The sequence below is a fragment of the Symphalangus syndactylus genome, chromosome 11, assembly GCF_028878055.3.
Source record: "Symphalangus syndactylus isolate Jambi chromosome 11, NHGRI_mSymSyn1-v2.1_pri, whole genome shotgun sequence".
Taxonomy (NCBI): Eukaryota; Metazoa; Chordata; class Mammalia; order Primates; family Hylobatidae; genus Symphalangus; species Symphalangus syndactylus.
Genome location: NC_072433.2, coordinates 22,160,937 through 22,184,763, shown reverse-complemented (window position 1 = coordinate 22,184,763; position 23,827 = coordinate 22,160,937). Strand labels below are relative to the sequence as shown.

The following is a 23,827-nucleotide window of genomic DNA, read 5'->3' as shown; positions in this document are numbered from 1 at the left end:
GCATGGCCCCTTTGTGGTTCACAGTCCTACCAATGGAAATCGTTTTTGGTTTTATGTTTTCACACATAGATGGGAATTGTATGACTGTGTCACCTTTTCCAGAGTCAGCTTGTACCCCCTTCTCTCACTCCCCACTCTTTTTTTTCCAGGCCACTTTCAGTATACTTGGCTGCTTAAAGTCACTGCAGGCGGAATTCTGTCTCACAACTGAAAACAAATCATGAACTATTTTTATGTTGGGAAGCCAAAATAGATACAGGCTGTGGTGTATGTCTGGACTTGCCCGAATTCCAGTTAATTCAAAGGTCTTGGCTTTGAGAATTTATATTGTAAGTCATAAGAGAGATAGGGACCACATCAGTTGAACAAATATTTTCTTGGACAAATATCTAAGGCAGGTACAGGACATGCAAAAAAAAAAAAAAAAAGGAACTCACTTTCTAGAAGTGTTGTCATATGTAATCACATAATTATGACACAGTATAATGAGAACTATCATCAAGGTATAGATAAAGGGCAGTGAAAATGTAGATTAAGGAGCAAATCATTGTTCATCACTGTAGAAAATACCTTATAGATTTGCATATTATTCTTACAGAGTGGCCATGTTAATCTTGCCTGCTTTGTTCCAGCTTTAACTTTTGCGCCAATGAGAAAGTACCTCTGTTATTATAATCATGATTGTTAAAAAAAAAAATACCATTGTGCCTTTCTGTGGGGGATATTAGAGCACATTCATTAGGTTCTCATATTCTTCTTGGGTCCAATGCTGCCTTCATTTTGCAGCCTCGAGAACTAAGGCTCACAGATTGGGAACTCTTGGGTGTCAGAGTTGCAGTCAAATCCCAATTTGCCTTCTGAGTCAGATATATTTCCTACATTATAAAGCCAAAGAACATGTAACATTATCACTTCCTCTACTCATAGGAAGGTTGGAGGAGGAGAACTTAAATTCTATGCTTCTCTTGTTGTCAGATAGAGTTTGTCAGCTGTTTATGGTTAGGAGCTATGTGGCAACCAATGATTTTTGTAATCCCCAGCACCTAGCAAGTGCTTAATACTATTTAGATGTTTCATTAACAATCAATTGGTAAAATAGCATGACATAAGTACCTTTAAGTCCAAGTTATTCTACTTTCTGCTTTGTAGACATTAAATACATGGGTTAATAGGATTGTTTCATCCTGGTATAGAGAAAAGACAAATTTAGGGTGTCTTTGCTTGTCTTAAAAACCAAGTTTCAGTGTTACAGCTTTTAGAATTTGTCTAGCAGGCTTTCTGCTCTTCATTGGAAAGCCCATAAAAAAGCAAAAATAAACAAGTTTCTCCCCTCGTTGTATGGTTTTATAGCCCCACCAGTATTATTCCCAATCCTTCTAAAAAAGAAACCATAGCAACAAATGTTTGCGCTTTCACTGTGTGCCAGACTCTGTGGTAGGTATCCTATGCCTGATCTCTGGCTAGTGGCACAGAAACCATGTGTAGACAGTGTTATCCCATTGACAGATGAGGAAACGGAAAGCTCAGTGTAGTCAGATAGGATGCTTGAGGTCACACAACCAGGATCTGAACCAACTGTGACCAGTGCTACAAAGTACTGTGCTTTATTACCTAGCAAGGGGGGCTGAATGATGCCCTCGGGTAAAGAGAACTTGGCCTTAGGCAAACAAGTGAAGAAACATCAGTTCCTGAGGAGTCGCTGAAGGTGCTCCAGAACCACCTCCCCACACCTTCACACAGGTCACTTATCCTAGGCCTTTGGAGCGCTGTGAGTGAGCTGAATGTGAGAACTCAATGGAGACAGAAAGCAGCACTGATATTAAATATAAACATTACACAATGTAGGGTGTCTATCTCTCTGTACTGTACAAAATGCCAAGAGAAGATGTTGACAGTCTTTGTAGTGCTTAAATCTGGAGGGGAAAGTGGAGAATCATTCCCATTTTCCACCCTTGCAGGGACCTGAGTAATGTCTTTCTTCCCTAAGTACAAGTTCTCACATTTTCCTGTGGAACCTGACTAGCAAAAAGAAAGCCTAGGTGGATCATGAGGGAAGGCCGGTTTGTAAGGTTCTAATAAGTTATATTCAGCAGTTCTCCGTGTCTGTCACCATTCTGGACACACACCCACATTTTATCTGTTTATGTTCACAAGTTCACTTTGACTCTTAAAATTTAGTATTTTAGGAAGATAGATTTGGAATGGAGAAGAAACTAGAAAAATATTGTTATATTGCAGTCTCTCAGAGTCTAGACTGTGTTGGGGCTCAGAGACCCTAACTAACCTAATTATCGTTTGACTCGGTGGAGACTGAATGGGCCTCTGTTAATTAACTTTGGCCGGATCCCAGAATGACTTGCATGCGACTGGTTTTGATCTATGTCCTGCACCTCTGGGCTTTTTCTTCTGTTGGTCCAAAGGTCTCTGAGGTTCCTTCCCGCTCTGGTTGTCTTCACAGTCCTGTAATAAAGCCACAGGGAAGCGTGATAAGTGCAGACCTTCTAGTGTGTCCCTGGACTGTGGCCACCCATCCTCACAAGATACCATGGCCATACCTGCAGGAAGCTATGCCAGGGGAAGACAGCATATTTTGGGGGAGCCAACAAGAGGCCAAAGACAGGCAGGTCGACTCAGTACCTCAAAGTCAGGAATCAGGTCAAAATCAAAATCAGGAATATTTAGCAGGCCTCCAAATCCTGGCATGAGCCGGGCTCACGGTGGCAGTCCAATGCCTATAATTTATTAAATAGACCAACAGCTGATGTTGGTCTAAACCAGGTGGTGGCTCTGTTTTGACTGGTGGTTCATTTGCAAACCTGACACAGAGGGAGCAAGGTGTCTTGAAACTGAAATGTGGAATGGCCTTTTGGGAACTCAAATCAGTGTGGTTAAGCAGCCTTATGCATATTTCAGCAAGGAATTAGTGCAACAGATTGATGTCTCTGATGTAGGGCTTAGCACTATTTTTCTCCCAAAATATGCAGAGCAAGCAGTAGCACCCACCGGTCAGTGTGTGCCCACCATCCCACCTTGAGGCTTCCAGAGCCTGTCAGAGAGGCTGCTTCCTGCAGAGAAAGCAGAGGCCCCACAGAATGGTGCCTGAACCCCCATTCCCAGATTGCTGACTTGTGCAAATGGGGGCTAGCATAGATCTGTGCATCCTTCCAGGGCTGAAGCAAAGAGGGCCTTCAGCTGCCGAGGCCTGCAGGTGCCTGGCCGAGGGAAGCCAGCACTAAAAAGATGCTTCCTCTTTCTGCAAGGTGGAAGGAGCCCACAGGTATTTGCCCTCTTTTCACAGAGGCTCTCCAGGACAGGACATGTGGAAAGAAACAGATTTCTGTAAACAAGGGAGTCTGTCCTTATTCTGGATTACGCTGCTAACAGAACACGTGGAGCTTATTCCTTCTGAATTTCTGGTTTTGAAGGTGTCTGCATTTGTTTTAGAGTAAACAGGTGGCCTGAGGATGTTTTAGAACATCTAGGCTATGAGACCAAATCTGCCTATCATCCCTGAGTTTAGATGAGAGTATCATGTCATCAGAGCCATTTAAAGTGGACTGACAGATTGGCCCATGCTTGCTGGGCCCTCTCATTTAATTCTAGTTAGACCGCAAAGCAGCGTGGTTCCTACCTATTACACAAAGCCTTGGCTGTGACTGCTGTTCTCAAAGTGTCGTCCCTGGACCATCAGCATTACCTGGGAACTTACTGGAAATGCACATTATCTGACTCAGACCTACTGAATCAGAACCTTAGGGCAGGGGCTGTAATATGTGTTTTAATGAACCCTGCCTGGGAGTCTGACACATTCTGGCATTTGCTGAACCTCAAGGCTGCGATCTCAGTGACAAGCGTGAGGTTTTGAGATCCACTTCTTAACTAGACAGTAAGTTTTGAGCCCTTGCTGGGTTAGGGAGGCATGGAGCTTTCCTAAAGGACAGGAAAGGTGTATGACAGGCATAGGGCCCTAAGTCTTGGTAGATGTAAGCAAGATTGGGGGTGGGGGAGAGAGAGAGGGAGGGAGGGAGCTGGAGAGGCAGGGTCACGATGAAGAGTGATTGAAGACCTGGAAATCTTTATCTAAACTGCTTAATAAGTAACACCTGGGTGAAGTGTACATGGGCCCTCTCTATGCTGTTCTTGCGACTTCCTGTGAAGCTATAATTATTTCCAAACAAAAAGTAAAATCGTAATAATAACACCTAAGAGCTGCTGGATTTTTAAAGTGCTGACCTATTTTGTTCATATTTAAGTTGGAGAAGAAAAATAGCCTTTCCCTGAGTAACTCTTATACCTATGTGTAGTATAAATCAAATTTTCTTTGAAACTCTTTTTAGAAACAAAAGGTCTGTGAAGTTGATGGAACCTCTGTGTCTTGCCATACCTATGTAGGCATATTCTACTTTTGGGGGTAGGTGTTTTCTAGGGATATATGGGAGCCAGATAGCTTGCATTTCCTGAGAATAAGACTGTGTTTTGAATAGAAGGTTCTTAACTTCACCAGGCTGGATGTTGAGACAGATTCTGCTCCTTTGGACAGGGAAGAGAGAAGCCTCAGCTTCCTTTTAGCTGTGGCATGAAGACCGCCCCCTGCTGAGTGGACATGTGCGTGCATCTGCTTCACACAAATCCTCTTCCCCTCTTCCTCTTTGAAACATCTCTAAGTGCTTGGTTGGAGGCAGAATGAGACCATGCATGTTTAAAGACCAAGTTGGCAGGAAAGCAGATTCTTTAAAGGAACTGTTGTTCTCTCTATTGGGGGAGGAAGAAAATTTAGCTAGATCTTTGGCCACTTACCAAGTGCAGTAGCTCCACAGGAGATTCGAGTAAGAAAGCCCAGCCTGTCCTCTGGGGAAGGAATTGCAAGCAAATGCCAAGAGTAACTCTACTTTCAATGAAACTCAGAAGATCACAAAATCCAGAAGCACAGATGACCTTCTGGAAACACTGGATTTCTGCTGTCTAGAGGGAGCATGAGGTATGAGAAGCTGAGAGAGAGGAGCTATGGGAAACACACATTGCACCTTCCATTTAATTATAATTATGAGCTGAAGGACCATTTTCAGATCTGGTGATACATCTGTGTCTTGTGTGTTGGAATAGTTATCCCAACTCAGACATTAAGTATGGAGTTATGTGAATTTATTTTTTCGCTAGTCAACGGAGATAGAGAAAAGATTGCTGTAAATTTCTGGGGCAGGTGGCAAGCTGGTTTACGGAACGCAAGGCGATGAGAACCTCTGGCTTACGGAAAGTAGCATGAATTAATAATCATTTAATTGGCTTCTCCATTATGTTGCTGGTTTGGGAGATGGAAGTTTAGATGGAGGGGCTGTCAGTGGTACTTTTTAGCCAAGAGTCTGATGGTTGAGAGGCGGGGGTGGTGGCTGCCTTTGGATTCTCCACAAGGTTCAAGTGTCAGGCAGCATCCCAGATGCTCAGTGGGCTCAACTCGGGACCCCCAAAAGGTAGAAGATCAGCACTTTGGTGATTACCACCTCCACCATGAAGAGATGCAAAAGAAACTTCCCAGTAACGTGGACAGCTCAATGCCTGCCCAGGATTTCCCCAAGGGAGGGAGGCCTCTGGGCAGAGGGAGACTGGTCTGCATCATAGGCTGCCCACCATGCCAACAGCGCACTGGTGTGTTTGGTGATGAAAAGATGAATTTTGCTCAGGAAACACAGAAACTAATTCTACCAGTATGTTGGTCTTCTTGGAGGGCAAGTAGATATCTTGAAAATGAGGGACCTTAGGGTTCCATATTTACTTCATTTCCAATTTTTCTTCAGGCTTATCTTTGATGAAGCAGCAACTCCACCCCTTACTTGGCTTCAGAGTTGTACAGAGTTACTAGATGAGAAATGAAGCCTGTGTTGGCATTAAGTCAACTGGGATTGCAAGCGCAACTCTTAAGTTTTCTGTGGCCAGAATTTCAGTGATTCCTATGTTGAATTTGTTAGCAAAGATTGGGATCACATGAGAATTTGTTCTAGCAAGAATGGTTTTATCAGGTGAAGTTATAAGGGACGGTGAATGTTGAAAGGCTGTGCTTCTACCATCTTTGTCCACTTTATAAGCTTTCTAAGTGATACTGTTCCTTAAAGTAAGTCACTTCCTACATGAAGTTTTGCTAGCCATATTTTAATTATTCTATATGCTTACAATATAATAAAACCATTTTTTGCAAATTCCAAACAAAACTTTGCATGAATGCTTATTAGCTCTCTTCCCTATTCCCTCTAACTAGCGTGAGTAGAGGGGTAACTTTTAAAGTAATTAGTTTTAGAGGTTAAATACTTCTAAAAGAAATATGATAAAATCAAAGGATATCTGGAAGTTGATGTCTCCATGCATAAATGATTTTCTCCCTAAGGGAGCCATGTATTGACAACTGTGCTTCCCTTTGAAATGAAATTCTTTTGCCTAGAATGCAGAGGAGCCTAAGAGGATAAAATAGACAATCATGAACAGGTTTGTCTCTCTCAGTATTTGTCTTTGTGAGTTTTAGTTGGCCAACTCATCTGAGTATGGGGAGAAGTGGTGGCTGTTGGCCCAGAAAGCCGACTTTTGAATTTTCTGAACTCCGTAACAGGGACATGCTAGTCTTTCCTGTGCCTCATCAGCATGCGTTGGGTAGGGCCACCATAACACTAACAAGCAGAGCAAGTGCTTTCTCACTCCCTGGAAAGTCTGTGTGGCATGGAATCCATAGCTCACATCCTGTTAAGTTTGAGTAGGAGTTTGACCCAGCATTTCGTTGTCACAATATCCCATTTACCTAGCTTTATAGAGTTTGTCATCTATAGCACATTCAGTTACATGATTCCTTACCACATTTTTATCCCCTTTGAAATCCCAGGAGCCCAACATGTTGCCTGTGGAAGATTTACTTGAGATTTAACACATTTTCATATTTTATAACTGCCAAAATGAGAGAAATTGCTTTTACCAGCAAAGTAAAAAATAGCATCTGATGTTTTGCACAGTATAGAGCCAATACCAACTTTCTCATGGACAGTTGAACTTAAATGATAACTGTAATATTAAAAATAAAATGACTATGTGAAAAGCTTATAAAGTGTTCCATGATGTCATCACCTAAAGACAATGATCATTTTCTTCTAGTCTTTTTTTCTAATACCTACTTTTTACATAGCTGTAACATGGGATAATACATATTTTATCTTCTTTTCTGATTTGCATTCTCAATGATTTTTCCATATTGCTTCATAGCAATCAGTTTTAATGTCTTCTAATACTCAGTAGAATGGCCGTACCATTGTTTACTTACACCATGACCTATTGTAAGATATCTAGATTGTTTCCAAATCATTTTGTCATTATTGTACAAACCACTAGAGTCACTAACGCTTCAAGTTGTTTGTTTTTTTGTTGCCAACGTAAACCAAAGGTTCCAGACACCAACTGTCTAAACTATGTCTTGTCTCTGGAGTGCATGTATTTCCATTTCACTTATGTGACATCATCGCAGGCTTAAAGTGACCAGTAATTGATCTTTAAAAGAGTGTTTTGTATATTGTGACATGTCTTCTAGAGTTTAAGTTTAGAAAAGCCTTCAAAGTGGGAAACCACAGTACTTTCTCTCTTGGTATTCATACAACTTCATTTACTTATGCCTACGATGTATGCTAGTGACAGAACTGAAGTAGAAATTGATTCTGAGACTCTGGCCCTTTTGAAGTTCTTCAGAGAGAAGAAACTTGAGAGAACCTCTGACTGTGGCCTGTGATAAACCCTTATCCAGCATAGCATGTTGATGGAGAACTTGCACAACTCTTTTTTTTTTTTTTTTTTTTTTTTTTGAGACCGTCTCACTCTGTCACCCAGGCTGGGGTACAGTGGCACAATCATGGCTCACCGCAGCCTCAACCTCCCAGGCTCAGGTGATACTCCCACCTCGGCCCCCTGAGTAGCTAGGACTACAGGCACTGGCCACCATGCCTGGCTAATTTTTGTAATTTTTGCAGAGATGGGGTTTCACCATGTTGCCTAGGCTGGTCTTGAACTCCTGGGCTCAAGCGATCTGCCCACCTCAGCCTCCCAAAGTGCTAGGATTACAGGAGTGATCCACAGCACCTGGCCAGAACTTGCACAACTCTTTGCCCATCTACAGAAATGGTGTAATGACTTTGGTACCATGTCTTGATAGGGATTGACATTTTAATGTCTGAGGTCAAGCAAGGGAGGGGCATGTGTCAGCCATAGTTAACTCTTAGGAGCCATCCCCACATCACTCAGGGAGACACAATGAGATTGTAACTGGGTGTTTATAGAATCTGTTATAAGAATGGCATTGCTTTATCTTTAGAGAAGGGGCCAGTGAGCTGCAGGTGGCTAATATCCACTTCTAGACATATTTGATCTAATAAAGATGCAGATTGTCTTAGATAGAAAGGAGATGAACGTGAAGTTTGTGCACCAGTGGATGCAGCACTTCATGTTAAAGCAGGGCTGTTGTATCACTGGGAAGAAAGAGACATGAGTGAGCAATTGGTGATTTTATTTTTTAAAACACTTTATAATGGGTCCTTAGCTCAAGCTCACAAAAGAAGCTTTAGAATTCCAGAGCAGTTTGAGTTTGAAAAAAAAAAAAAAAAAAAAAGAAGTTCCCCTCTCCATGCAGGGGGAAAGACTAGTGGCTTCTGAAACCAGAATTCTCACCTCTGCAACCTCACCACAATTCATCATGTGTTCAGCATTCAAGGAAGAGGATGGACTCTTTGGTCCTATGAGGAAACTAATGCTGCACTGGGTTACTGTGTTTGCTTTTCAGCTCTGGGAGAGTGAGATGAGTTGGGTGGTCTCAACCTCGGTGCCCATTCATCCACACTATTGAGCAAGTGCACAATTGACTCATTCCATAGTAGGGAGGCAGGCAGATTGAGGGCATTTACAAGGCAGTCACAGTCCTGTAAAACAGGTGTTGTTTTTAGTCAGGCAGAGTAACAAAAAGATGGGGATGGGTGTATGGAATAGAATCTATGTCTTAGTTGCCTCTACTGGAAAGAGAAGCAGATAGCAGCTTTTTCCTAACTATATATACCCTGAGCCTAACCTAATGCCTGCTGATTGGAGTTCACAATAGAGAAGGTAAAGAAATGGCTGTGACGAATAAACATTGGAAGTATTATTTGATGCCCTCAATCACCCCATCTTGAGAATGCATTTGAAGAGTTAATATATAGAAGATAACCACTAAGCAAAAATCAAAATGATAGAGAATAAGGAAGTTTCTGGGGGCAGGGGAACTTAAGTTCCTGAAACATTAATTAAAGACTCCAAATGTAGACGTGTTCAGGAGCGGCCCATCACACTGCAAGGTCTAAAACCTGCAACGCGACGTTCCATAGGATCAGGTCTGAGTGGGGCCAGGAGATGGGAAGTAGGCCATGGGGGAACTGGTCTAGAATGTTACAGCACCTAGTTAATTGGCAGCCAGTCCATCACATTTAACATCCAGCCGTCATGTATTACCTTTCAAGTGAAAATGAATAACTCCCATTAAGAGCAAAATGGGTTTGAAGTCGATTCGAGACAGATTAAAGTACTGTTATGAATGTGTGTGTTGGGAGGAGGAGGATCTGTGTGTAATATACTTGTCCTTGTACTTTTTAAATAATAGATGTCCTGCAAACTTATGTAGACCAGGTTACCAAGATACTGGGGTTAAAGGTCACAAGATGTGCATTCTGGGAACAGCATCAACTTCCTGGAATATATTTCCTGCATTTGGCAAATTTCTTTTCAAAATTATATTGTGGCCTTATGATTTTAATGAATAAAATTGATTTTCTAAAATTGTTTATTAAAGTAATGACAGCATCTTGGTGTCCACATCAGAACAAATTTCAAACCCAAGCATAAATGGAAATACATGCCAGATAACTAGACAGGGTAAAACAGAAAGCAGTTTAACAGGGAATAAAAATTGGGCTTTCTTTGCTATTGTGAATAGTGCCGCTATAAACATACGCGTGCATGTGTCTTTATAGCAGCATGATTTATAATCCTTTGGATGGCTGGGTCAAATGGTATTTCTAGTTCTAGATCCCTGAGGAATCGCCACACTGACTTCCACAATGGTTGAACTAGTTTACACATCTACCCTAAAACTTAAAGTATAATAATAATAAAATTTAAAAAAAAATTGGGCTTTCTAATTCAGTGACCTGAATGCTGAGTCACATTATTTTTTCACGAGGGCAGTGGGTATATATATTTTCTCACTACCAGTTTTATTACTTTTTTTTTCTTATTGCTTTAAGCAAAATTCTGAAAAATGGAGTCCCATATTCAAAACAAATGGAAGAGCCAACACTCAGATATTGACCAGGTTATGGAACAACCAGATCCAACCACACTGTGTTTAAGCTGGAGGAGCCTTGCTTATCCTGGATAAACCCTTAGCCTGGCTGTTTTCTTACCAAAGTGTTTGCCTCTACTGGAAGGAGGAGCAGATAGCAGGTTTTTCCTAACTATAAACCCTGAGCCTAACCTAATGCCTACTGATTGGGGTTAACAATAGAGAAGATAAAGAAATGTTTCCTTTCCATCCTTCAGAGAACTCCTTCCACCAGCACTTCTGTACGTGCTGTCTGCTACTCAATCCTCATGGGCCGCTCCTCTTTAATTAGCGTTTGGTTTTTTGGTGGTATAGGCAAGAGGGGCATGGAGGCATGGTTTGAGCAAGCAGATAGGAAACTTACCCTATTCCCACCCACTCTGAGTAAACTCTTGGGTCTGGAGCATTGGCTAGATTATATCTTGGATTCAGGCCCTGCCTAGTTCCACTCCTCAATTATTTCTTGCCCAAAAGCAAACTGCTGAACCCAAACTTGATTTTTTCCCCACATAATTGGTGTGCTGATACTCATGTGAACCTTTCTCACATCACATTTTCCATGTTGCCAATGCTGTGCCATGTTGTGATGCCAAGAGGAGGGACAATAAAGTTGAGAGCACATCTCTTCTTAGATTTCTGAAGCAGAGCATGTCTGGTACTGAGGTTGGCAAAGCAATTGGTGAGACTTTCCCACCCACCCTCAGCCCTACTGCCCCCCACAAGCCAGCAGATTGTGTCTAGATTGGGGGAGGTTAGAACAGACTGAATTTAGCTTAATCCAACTCCAGAGCCTTTTATTTCAGTTCTTTGCCTTCTTTTCCTAATGTTCAGTTGTTAAAGTAGTGACAGAAATTCATGGGGGAGAAAGAAACACTTGCTTCTTTTCCAACATGCTTGATAAATCAGTCCGGATGTTCATCCTTCTTGAATTTTGGTGTTTCAAGAAAATCCTGTGCTATAAATGAATGTTGATTTTCACCCAACACAAACCCTCTGGGAGCTGGCCTGGTCTGGCTGCTGTACTGCATCTTCTACTTTCTCTTTTAGCATCGTCCAGCCAAGCAGAGAAGGAGCTGACAGATTCTCCTGCAACCTCCAAACGCATCTCCTTCCCAGGTAGCTCAGAATCTCCCCTCTCTTCGAAGCGACCAAAAACAGCTGAGGAGATCAAACCGGAGCAGGTGAGGCTGGAAGGGACTCTGCTGGTGGGGAGGTGAGGTGTTTTAGACATTGGTAGGGAATAAACTTTTGGGTGGGCGGGCTTGGGGCACACACAGTTGCTCAAAGCAGTGGGTGTGTTCCTCACAGATGTACCAGTGTCCCTACTGCAAGTACAGTAATGCTGACGTCAACCGGCTCCGGGTGCATGCCATGACGCAGCACTCGGTGCAACCCATGCTTCGCTGCCCCCTATGCCAGGACATGCTCAACAACAAGATCCACCTCCAGCTGCACCTCACCCACCTCCACAGCGTGGCACCTGACTGCGTGGAGAAGCTCATTATGACGGTAAGGCAGCCAGGAGCACCACCCTGTGATCTTTCTCCAGGGTCAAAGTTGACGCAGTAACATGGGCAAGATACTGTATTATTGGATGAGAAAGTCAGTGTAGAGTTGGAAACGTCAGAAAACAGTCCTTGTTCTGTGACCTTTGTTGTACTATCCCTGCCTTAGACTTGGCATGACCATAGCCCAAAGCACTGAACATGTGTTTCTCAACCTCCCTTATCATCCTCTCTCCCCTCAGGGGACAGAGGCATGGATTAGCTAACCATTTATGTGAAGAAATCATTATTCAAATTCTTCAAACCTTTACTGAGCAGGTCATGGACTAGATTGCTCTTACCTTCATTATGTCTCGTTTCATCCTCATAACAAACTCTGTTTTTGTTTTTGTTTGAAAAGGGAGCCAGGCACACTAGCTCACACCTCTAATCCCAGTTCTTTGGGACGCTGTGGTGGAGGGATTGCTTGAGGCCAGGAGTTTGAGAGCAGCCTAGGTAACATAATGAGACCCCGTCTCTACAAAACATATTTTAAAATTAGCCAGGCATGGTGGTGCATGCACCTGTAGTCCTAGCTACTTGGGAGGCTGAATTGGGAGGATCACTTGAGCCCAAGAGTTTGAGGTTGCAGTGAGCTATGATCAGGCCACTGTGCTGCAGCCTGGGTAACAGAGGGAGACCCTATCTCTTTAAAAAAAGAAAGAAAAAAAATGTTTTGACACATTCCCATCAGCAGATAAGGAAACTGAGGCTCAAAGATGTTAATTGACTTGATGCCATTTGTAAGGAGCAGAGTTGAGATTTGAACCTGCAATTTCCAACTCTAGGGTAGGGAGTTTCTCAGTGGATACTTTGATTTTTAAAGCAAGAAAATGTTGAGCTGGATATTGCTGATTCGTGAATGTGGGTTTTGCATTTGAACATGATATTGCTACAACTGCAGATTTTGAAAGCATGCCCCTAAGTGACCACTATAAACATGGCCTAATTAGTGTAAAGATGTAAATCTAATTGTAATATAAAAACTTTTCAAAATAGTGCCAGTGATGGTGATGTCCTACTTTTGACTATGCTGGTGCTGCTATGAAAGTCATTTCCTGGCCGGGCATGGGGGCTCACACTTGTAATCCCAACACTTTGGGAGGCCGAGGCAGGCGGCACACCTGAGGTCAGGAGTTCGAGACCAGCCTGGCCAACATGGCGAAACCCTGTCTCTACTAAAAATACATAAATTAGCCAGGCATGGTGGCACATGCCTGTAATCCCAGCTACTAAAGAGACTGAGGCAGGAGAATCACTTGAACCCGGGAGGCAGAGGTTGCAGTGAGCTGACATTGTGCTACTGTACTCCAGCCTGGGTGACACAGCGGGACTCCACCTCAAAAAAAAAAAAAAAAAAAAAAATGGCTGGGCACGGTGGCTCACACCTGTAATCCCAGCACTTTGGGAGGCCGAGGTGGGCAGATCACGAGGTCAGGAGATCGAGACCATCCTGGCTAACACAGTGAAACCCTGTCTCTACTGAAAAATAAAATACAAAAAATTAGACGGGCATGGTGGCAGGCGCCTGTAGTCCCAGCTATGCAGAAGGCTGAGGCAGGATAATGGCGTGAACCCGGGAGGCAGAGCTTGCAGTGAGCAGAGATGCACCACTGCACTCCAGCCTGAGCAACAGAGCAAGATTCTGTCTCAAAAAAAAAAAAAAAGCCCTTTGCTGATCATTAGAGGAAAAACCACCAAAGAGAATTATTCTCACCTCTTTCTTAGCATTCTTTTAGCAGTGGAGTAATAAGTTAATTTGATTGCCTTTTCACGTGAAGATTCCCAGAGAGGTAGTCTGTTCACAACTGCACATTATAATGTGCAGGTCACAGACATATCACCTGTAGGCATTTCCTATTCCATTTGGTTCTGCAAACATTAATGAATAACGTTGTAAGTGATGTTTAGTCGTGAAGAATATATAATTGATGATGCATCAAGAGAACTTTAGCAGCCAATGGGAAGCTCAAAGGTGACCTAGCATGAGTTGCCTTTCAGAGGTCTTTGAAGTATAAATTAATTTTCTGTGGGTATTTTCAAATCAGCTGGTGAACACTGTGTAAAGATTCTCTGTAAGTGAAAACCTCCTTCTGTGGACCAGTGGGTTTCTGTGTTACTGGTTTCCTCAGCTTTCTCATCAGCCTTGGAAGTAACAGGCCTAACTGTACTTGCCAGCTGATGGCCTAGAACCATGGGAGCCTGAAGGAACAGAAAGAGACGTGGGGAGGGAAGCATTTTCAATACTGACCTACATTTTTCTTTTACTCAGGTGATTATTTTTGCTATTTTAATATAAATCTGGTCTAGGGACTGTGGGCCTGTAGTAATCTGCATGACTGGTTTACATTAGTAACAATTTCATTTATACATCCCTAGGGACTAGAGTATAACTTATATTTCAAATATTCATTGTTTGTCATATTTTCATAATAGTAATAGCAAGGTAAATTTCAAGTGGCAAATGTGGTGGTCATTGTGAATCTTCATTTACCAACAGAGTCTTCAAGGGCAGGATATTACTTCTGTATTTGCTTGGGTGCCAATCCCTAAGAGATTTCTGGAAGTTACCCATTAACTAGCACCTTTGGAAGCAGTGATTCTTAACCTTTATGGAGACTCTCATGAAAGCTATACAACAGCCATACTGGATTATTCTTTGCACACCAATGTTTGATAACCACTGTTACTGACCCTCCATCAAGTATTTTGCAAATATAAAACTGTGTGTACAATGCCAGGGAGCATAAGGATATATCCATGGGACTCGTCAATAAAAACTGTTCTAGAACCCCTGACAATGTAATTATGTAGGAGACACTGCTCCCTAAAGCACTGCTGGGCTTGGTACCTTGTATAGAAACCCCTGTGTTCCTCATCTTTCCACAGCAGACCATGGAGATGTTTTGTAGACATTTCTGAGAAGTGTGCAGATTGTGGGAAATGCATTTGTAATAGGAAGTCAATTTGTTAGCAACAAGAGAAAGTTAATGGATTCAGGAATAAAGTTGAAAGTTATGAGAAATGTAATCATATAAGTATTTTACTTTTTACTGAAAGATGTATATGCAAGGATGAGTTTTCTCTTCGCATGGGAAGATGGAGTTATGGCATGGCTGTCAGTATTGAACTGGTTTATCCAGTCATGGGGATAGTTTGCATTGAGCCAAACTATGCATTTCTATCTCAGTCCTTTAGTTCGGCAGGAAAAAAAAACAACAGAGCAACCAGGGTTAGAGGGAATTTGTGGGCCTACCACAAGGTGAACCTGAGATCGTATTTGAGGACTGGAATACTGATGAGCTTGGTCTCTGCTCTGATGAATCAAAGCAGATACCAGTGTCTTTCCTCTGAAAAATTTGGTGTAAAAATGGAATTTGCAATTGTTTTACAACTAAGTGATTATAATGAACCTATGGTTAAAATCATGCCATGGGAGGGTATTTTACTGTCATTTTATTAGAAAATTGGCCCCAGGAAAGTATCCGTTAGGCTTTCTAACGATATATGTTTGTTCATGGCCAACTAGAGCAGGAAACTGAAAACAGCATGATGAAAAATGCCCCTCTAATCAGGGCTCCATTTTCTAAACCATATCATTAAGGAATGGCCAGTTCTATGGTCATTCATCCTCCAGGAGAAGAAAGTTATGTCTGGTTTGTCCCTGAGTGGCTAGGATGAATGGCAGCAAGAGGAGTGAATCTTCTTTCTTTCCAAATGGGTTGACTGAGTTAGCTGCCGTTGGCTGCAGAATAGGAAAAGCTTGCAAAATCCCCCAAATAGATGATTCCTGGCAGACATGGGGTGTGTCTGGGGTATTTACAGCTATAAATTCTGGTAAATATTTTTTGCTGTCTGGGTCCAAAGTCTCAGGATTTAGCTTGAGTTCAGTTCAGTCCCACTAAAAGTAAATTCCACCCTGATAAATGGAAACAGATTACTTTCTACACAACGTCTTTCTGTTCAGTTGTAAATGGAGTGCGTTTTGAGGAGGCTTCATTTAATAATACCTTATCAGACAGCTTTCAGGAACCTGCAGTGTCTAATATGTCTGTTGCTATGGTAACAGCTGCTTGCTTATGCTCTGCATCTCATATTTATGTCTTCCATGGGCCCCCTTCTTCTTACTGATGAGGGGGCTTGAGAAATATTCTCCACTAGGAACAATTGCAGTGCTGGCCCTCCACTATGGAGACCGCACCCACAGCACTTCATTCTTCTTGGCCTATTGGAAACAGAGCTGTGAAGAGTATCTCTGCACACGTCATATGAAAGAAGGAAATCTATAAAGCTTAAGGGAGATGAGACAAGGGCCCCTCCACAACTTGCTGGGCAGCCTGCCCCCAATGTCGGTTTCACATAAGAACTCTCACCTATTTACAAAGAAGCTTGAGATTTCAAATTGGTGAAGGAGATGTAGGAGCTACTGCTCGGTGCCCTTATTTTCCTATTCTTTCAGGAAAGGAGGGTGGAAGGCATGGGGCCCATGCTTCTGGCCCCTGAATGAGAATACGAAAGACCACCTACCATGCATTTCAATACTCTTAAATTATTCTAATTGATCACTATCTTTCTAAGTGACAGGACACACCACTGGGATCCTGAAGCACTGATATGGGGAAATTCTCTTTGTTCTTTCATCATTTAACAAAATATGACCTCATAATGGAGACGGGATTGGCTCCTGGGCAGCTTAGGAACACCTTCTCTAGCCCACTGTCTTGGCTGCCTTTGGTAGTTCTTAATTATTCTGTATTTTTTGTACCTGCACAGATTTCCCTTCCATGCTCCTGGCCCTGTGTTGCCTGCACTTTTCTCTGTATCTCTTTTAAGACCAATAGTTTGTAACCTTGTGATTTTTTTCCGTCAGTGTCTGTGACTCTCCATGCTTCAGGTGTGTCTGTGAGTCTCTAGGACAGGCTGGTCATCTGGGGCTCTAGGGCGGCCACTGGCCTGGGGGCGGTCGCACCCACCTGGATACCAGCTCTCACTTTGCCTGTATCTTAAGAGGAAGGTAATGAAAATAATCGGGCTTCATTAATTCCAAGCCCTGTGAGATGATAGCCATTTGGAGCCTGTTTGCCAATTAGATGGTCTAAATTAGAAGTGACCTTGGTTTACTGCCACTGGTTGCCTCTCTGAGTCTAATGAAGCTTTTCTCTCCAATTCATTCTCCTTCTCAGTTCTCACCTCTCTCTTTGTGCACACGTGTATAACTCTTCATGTGTTTCCTGTTCTCCCATCTACCTTTTCAATCTTTTTCATCCTCAGTTTCAAAAATCTGGTCCTGAGCTACATTTGTTTCCAGCCTACATGAATGTTAACACGGCCCTATAGTATTTTCTTTTGAGCTTGATGTATTTAAAAATTGAATGAACTACCATACAGAAGCAGCTTCAGAAAGGAAACAAACAAGGAGGCCAAGGTGGGAAGATGGCTTGAGTCCAGGAGTTCCAGACCAGCCAGGGCAACATGGCAAGATTGTGTCTCTACCACCAAAACACACAAAAAATTGCTGAGAGTGGTGGTGTATACCTGTAGTCCTAGCTACTCAGGAGGCTGAAGCAGAAGAATCACTTAAGCCCAGCAGTTTGAGGCTGTAGCGAGCCATGGTTGTGCCACTGCACTCCAGCCCTGGTGACAAAGTGAGACTATCTCAAAAAAAAAAAAAAAAAAAAAAAAAAAAAAAAAAGAAAGAAAGAAAAGGAAATGGGACAAGGAGAGAAGAAACTGGGCCTTTTAGACTCCATGGTCCAGTGTTCTCCCTGGCACATGTAGAAGACTATAAAGTGGAGTGGGGAACCCAACTCTGAAACTCTACTGGCAAGAGGTGCCCTGGTTTGTTGGCTCTAAGTGTGCAGAAACCAGCTAGTGGGCCCCAGTGGCTGTTTAGGTACAGGAAAGGAAGTGAGCAACTGGCCTCTCGCTGGAACAGCTGGCTTTAGATATACCACTAGCTAGACTGCTCAGCCCTAAAAGCAGCTGGCTTTTAACTTCATGCTTAATGTTTTGGGCAGAACCAGTCTCATCCACAAGGATGTAGAGACTGGCTTGGTCTGTGCCTGAGGTCTCTCCTCTTTTTGTCTGAATTTCTTCATTCTATTGATTTTCAATTAAAAGTAAAGGATTTGAGGCATCCTTGGGAGCCTAGGTATCGGCAAATCTATACTTTCACCTGGAACTGTGGGCTTTTCAGAAAGAAGTCCTAAAGTGAGCAATGCCAAGGCAGTAGGAATAAGGGTCTCAGAGAAGCTAGGTTCACCACTTTTGCTAAGAAAATATCTCTGCTGGCCAGGCGCAGTCGCTCACGCCGGTAATCCCAGCACTTTGGGAGGCTGATGGGGGCGGATCACCTGAGGTCAGGAGTTCGACACCAGCCTGGCCAACATGGTGAAACCCCATCTCTATTAAAAGTACAAAAAAAAAAAAAATAGCTGGGCATGGTGGTGCACATCTGTAATCCCAGCTACTCGAGAGGCTGAGGCAGAAGAATCGCTTGAACCCAGGAGGCGGAGGTTGCAGTGAGCTGAGATAGTGCCATTGCACTTCAGCCTGGGCAACACAGTGAAACTGCATCTCAAAAAAAAAAAAAAAAAAAAAAAATTTCTCTGCTTTCCAGCACACGGAATGTGTCTGGGGCATCGATCTAACCTAGGTGAGCCTGTCTGCAGGTAGCCTCGAGAGATGAATTGGCATGAACGGTCCCATAAGAACTTAGCAAAGGGTGACCTTGGCTGCACAGGATGTTATATTGGCCCTTCCACATCTGTGACCTGCAGGGATTGGCGTAAGTGGCAGGATGGTGTTCCTTATAACTCCAGATTCTGCCAAGAAATTATACATTTCAGCAGCCCCTCCCAAATGTCAGAGTGGGAGACTAGTCCCATACCTCAGACACTGGGCTGCATAAGGTGTGCCCTTGAGGCTTTAGGGTCCCCTCACCTCATAGAATCTTGAAAAGCATTAGAACATAATCCAAAATAATAACCAAACTAGGAAGAGCCTGGAACTATGTATTTATGAACCTATGTCACCTCTCCTAGTAGATCAAGGGCAGTTCGCTTGAGTACATGGATTTCCTTCCGGGGAGCTTATGATTTCCTGAAATTATCTGGAATATTCTTTCTGTGAAAGTATTTTCCTAGGAGTCTGAAACTTGTATTAGATTTCTAAGGCTTTTGTGACCTGTAAAGGGTTATTTATTCTGCATCATAAGCTTTTTGGAGACAGGGACTTTTGTCTGGCTCTCTGCATCTCAGAAGCATGCAGCACATGGATCCTGTACAGTGTTTATTTAGTAAATGATGGTCAGTTGAATGAACTGAGTCACTCAAGGCTACTCCTTCTCAACTGTGTTATTTTGGAAGTGCTTAAGCTTGAACATTTTTAGCATCAATGTGGAACGCTTCTGTTTCTATTATATATGAAAATTGCTTAAACTGGGAGGTTTTGAGCACTGGAGTAGAACTCTACATTTCTTTTGTTATGCATGAGACCTGTTTGTTAGGAATATATAAGAGCCACCGTTGGCTTCCAAATTTTCTGCACCCCAGTCAGCTAATGGTTTCTCCCCAAGTTTCCATGAAACGTACGTATACTCTGGGAGGAAGGTAATTGAACTGGCTCAGAAGGTTTGGGAGGAAAACGTGGTGTCTAGAAGATCACCATGGAACTGCCTTTTGCATGGCAGAGGCCAACCTTGAGAGACCCAAGTGCTGTAATGGCTGTAATCAATTGAATTTTCTTAACCAGAAAAACTTTTGTCTTCTCATTACTTCTCAGGTTCATTAGTGAATAGAGTAGGGGATATAATTTAATGTATTAAATGTTTATTGATGTATGGATTATTGGAATAATCAATGTGGATGGTACATTCAGTGTAGAAAGTGTAGATGTTTGGGCTGATTTATACTGTCATCTGGCCAAACCTTAGAACTTTTATCATTTGCCTTTTGAGTCCATGGCTAGAAGTATGGACATTGTAGGATTGCGGCCAGAGATGGGGAGAAGGAACAGAGAGAAAGCATGTATATTGTTCTGCAGGAAAATTGGTGGTCGGACCAGTTATTTGAGGGCCTCTGAAATTTGGCACACTTGGCATGACCCTGGTTATGCTACAACCAGGTTTTGTCTTCTCATAAACCTACATGTTTCAGTGTTCCTGGCAAAAGGGAAGGTCTTTATCTGTGCTCAGCACAGCTGGGATGGATGGATGGATGGATTGATTGACTGGAGACAGAGTCTCACTCTGTCGCCCAGGCTGGAGTGCAGTGGCGCAATCTCGGCTCACTGCAACCTCTGCCTCCCGGGTTCAAGCAGTTCTCCTGTCTCAGCCTCCCGAGTAACTGGGACTACAGGCATGCGCCACCATGCCTGGCTAATTTTTGTATTTATAGTAGAGATGGAGTTTCACCATGTTGGCCAGGCTGGCCTTGAACTCCTGACCTCAAGTGATCCACCCGCCTCAGCCTCCCAAAGTGCTGGGATTATAGGCGTGAGCCACTGCACCCGGCCAACAGCTGGGTTATTACTTTCCCATTTTCAGCTATCCATTAGAGACTATGGCTGGGACAGTCTGAATTCCATGCAGTTTAGTAGCCAGATATGATTGGAAAACAAAGGGTGTGCCAAGGCAAGTGCTGAAGAAAGTCTGCCTTTGGATATATATATCACCTCAGTGAGCAGAAGGACTCCTCAGTGCACTCTGTTGGCAAGATTATGTTTATGGCTCTTCAAGATAAAGCATGAAAGCTTTGAGTAAAAAGCTTTGGAAGCTGGTAGGAGAGGGGAGAATGGGCAAAGGCATGGGAATGTCAGTGTCTGAGAACTGACATGGGGCCCTCCAGTAGCCTGTGTAGCAAGGCAGCTTCCATTCTCAACCTGTGTTCAGACACATGCGCAGACAGACCCCACCTGAATTTCCAGATCCTTAGGATTCTCTTTAGGGATCTTCCTCTTTGCCTCCTGGGAATTTCTTGCCCATCAAAATTTCATATACCAACCCCCCGTTTTTTTCAGGGAGAGGTTGGGTACACTATAGATGAGAAGAATGCAGGTGGATAAAAGTAGTTACTTAAACACATATGGGGCAAGACTTACAGGTTTGGAGGCCCAGATTAAGATGCAGAGGAGCATGTGAGGTTGATGATTATATTTCGGGGAGAGTTAATTGATGGAAGGTGAAGGCAGACAAAGAACCGCTGCTTACTGCCTTCTTGAATCCCAATCAGGAATTATGATTAAAGTCGCAGCGAGACAACAGAGGGCTGATGAATTGGTGTCTTTTTTTTTTTTCTTTTTTGCCGTCATTCACACTTGATTGACTTCAACCTTTCAAGTGCAAAAGTCTCTCTTTTCCATTATTATTCATAGCCATCTGAGTTTTTCTAATTAAAGTGTATGAAAACAATTACTGATCCGTCGTACTGAGTCTGTTAGAGGGGATGTCTGCCTTACTGTAATGCGTATGAAAAGCCCACAGTTTTCTATAATGATGTGCAGCTGAGGTGTTAGATAATTTTATTCTTTTTTACTCTGTAGGGCTTTTTTTTTTTATTTCTCATGATTCATTTTTCATAATTCCTAAAGATCCCAGGAAAGGACTGATCCTGCAGCTACAACCGAGAAAGGAGGTGGGGGGGAGTCTTTTTTCCTTTCCCTTTCTCCCCCTCTTACCCCCAACCTCGTGCTCCCCCTTGGCTGAGGACTATAAATTAATCGGTGACCTTTCACTTCTCGGATTCCCGCTGGACTCCCCAACCACACTGGTCAGAAATGCCTTCTATTAAAAAGAAAATAGATGGAATGAGTTTGGCAATCTCCACTCCATTCTGAACGATTCATCAACAGCTAGCCTTAACCAGCTGCCGATGAGCTTTGTGTGAGGTGCAGATGTCTGTGGGGGTAAGAATGCTATGTCACACACATTCACCTGCCATACACCTGCTCTTCGTAAACACAGCATTTCTCAGAATGCTTCTCCATGGTGCCTGTTGCTTACTTTTTGCACCTGCTGGCATCTGGGTTGCTGAAATTATTCTAATACCCCTAAGTGTGATGAGGAGTTATCTTATGTTGATGGGGGTGGCTGTCTGGGTTTCCTCTAGTTGTCAAGCTTATTGCTGATGATCCTAGTGGACATCTCAGTAGCTATTCTGAGCAAGGCTGGGATCTTCACACCATTAAAAATTAATAGTAATGTATTTAAAATATTATTTAATTTTGAACAGAAATCTAAGTATTCCAATCTTTGCAACAGACAGTGAAGATGTCTGTGCAGTACGGTTGTGTTTGATGGAAAAATAATGTCTCCAAGTGGGGCCATGTAGAAAGGTTAGTGGTGACTGTAGTTTCTCGTCCTGTAACTTCTAGGTCAGTCCATTTCTCCGGCTATCCTCAAATGGGAGGCGGTTTCTAATTCATTTGAAATATCGCCACCTACCCTTCCCACCCCATATCAGGCAAAGGGATATTGCTTCTTTTTGAATGAAGAACCTTTGATCTTTCCATTGGATATCAAGGGCTGCTTATCACATTAACATAAGGCAAATGATAACTTGTTTGGACAGGCTTCTGGCCGTATGGCAGGGAGGGCTAGAGAAATATCTGAGGCTCTGCCCGAAAGTTGCAGCTGTTTGGATCCAGGCGATTTCCAGAATTGCTGTATTGAGAAAAAATGGCCATGGTCAAGGTGGGGCTGCCCTGTTGTAGAATGCTGTGCAGGCCACCCTCTATGGCGGGGACGTTGGTCAGAAGTTCCCTCTGATGTTGTATACCTTGGGCAGAGACTCCAGAAGAAATCGTGGCTTAAGTGAGTCACAAAAAAAGGCTTGTTTGTGCTTGATGCCAGCTTGTAAAGGGTTACAAATGTTGTTTCCTGGAAAATCTGCCAGCATGTCTGCGTGTCCTTAGCCTTCCCTTTGTTCTCTTCTTTTCTTCTTACCCTTTCCTTCACTCTTACTCCCCTCCTCCTCTTGCCTGAATACATTTTGAAAACAGTACTACAATGCTCCCTGCTTCAAGATTACAGTGTACTTTACTAGGTATGATTTAATTAGGGCCCTTATTATGTTTTCAGCAGCTTAAGGTGGGCCTTTCAACTTATCTACCTAATTGGTTGCACAAGAAGTTTCACAGCCCATGACAAAACATTGTCAGTGATCAAAGTCAAAATTCTGCATAAAGGAAAAATATTAATAATAAGATTATTCTTCAAGTGTGCACTGCTAATTATGTCCAGAATGTAACCGTAGAAACACTTTTGACTGATGTGAGCTTTGTCTAATAAACATGAATCTTCAGTGAGCTATGAAAAGTGAGACACCTCTAGCTTTACACTGGTGAAGGCTAATTTTGCTTATTAAATAATTTTTAAACATTTCCTATTTTGTGTTGCTTTCCTCTCCATTTGACTCTCCTTGCTCTTGCTCCTCAGGTGACCACCCCCGAGATGGTGATGCCAAGCAGCATGTTCCTCCCAGCAGCTGTTCCAGATCGAGATGGGAATTCCAATTTGGAAGAGGCAGGAAAGCAGCCTGGTCAGTATCATTATTCTTGACCCCAAGAAATTGAAACAAGATGGAATGCCAAAATGTTCATGGAGAAAGGTTTTCAGGAATTCTTTACAATACTCTTAAGGTGAATGTAACTGATCAGGAGATGAGGGGCACTGTCATCAGCTACTTTATACTCTGCTTCTTGGCATGTATTTGTATATTACATGGTTTAAAGTGAGAGAAATCAGTATGAGAACCAGTGGAATTCTGGCATAGACACACACATCCTCTTAAACTATACAATTAGGGAGTGAATAACCAGAGACTCAGTCAGTAGGTCCTACTATCCTAAGCCATTAAACACTGTATTTCTGAGGACTTAATTAGTAGGGACTTGTGGGTTGATTTTTAAGTACACTGGA

The 23,827-nt window shown here is 42.8% G+C and overlaps 1 protein-coding gene and 1 non-coding gene across 3 annotated transcripts in view; both read left to right on the top strand.

Annotated features, from left to right (window-relative positions):
- The window catches only part of ZFHX3 (zinc finger homeobox 3), a 316,950-nt gene that overhangs the window by 276,625 nt on the left and 16,498 nt on the right, over positions 1-23,827 (top strand). For both annotated transcript variants that reach the window (XM_055233177.2, XM_055233175.2), the window contains exons 6-8: positions 11,414-11,547; positions 11,675-11,875; positions 23,345-23,447. In XM_055233177.2, the coding sequence (XP_055089152.1) occupies positions 11,414-11,547; positions 11,675-11,875; positions 23,345-23,447 (438 nt within the window). The remainder of the gene's footprint in view (positions 1-11,413; positions 11,548-11,674; positions 11,876-23,344; positions 23,448-23,827) is intronic.
- Positions 1,242-1,301, top strand: LOC129457895 (U7 small nuclear RNA). Its single transcript, XR_008649436.1, has one exon. It is a non-coding gene; the product is annotated as a U7 small nuclear RNA (small nuclear RNA).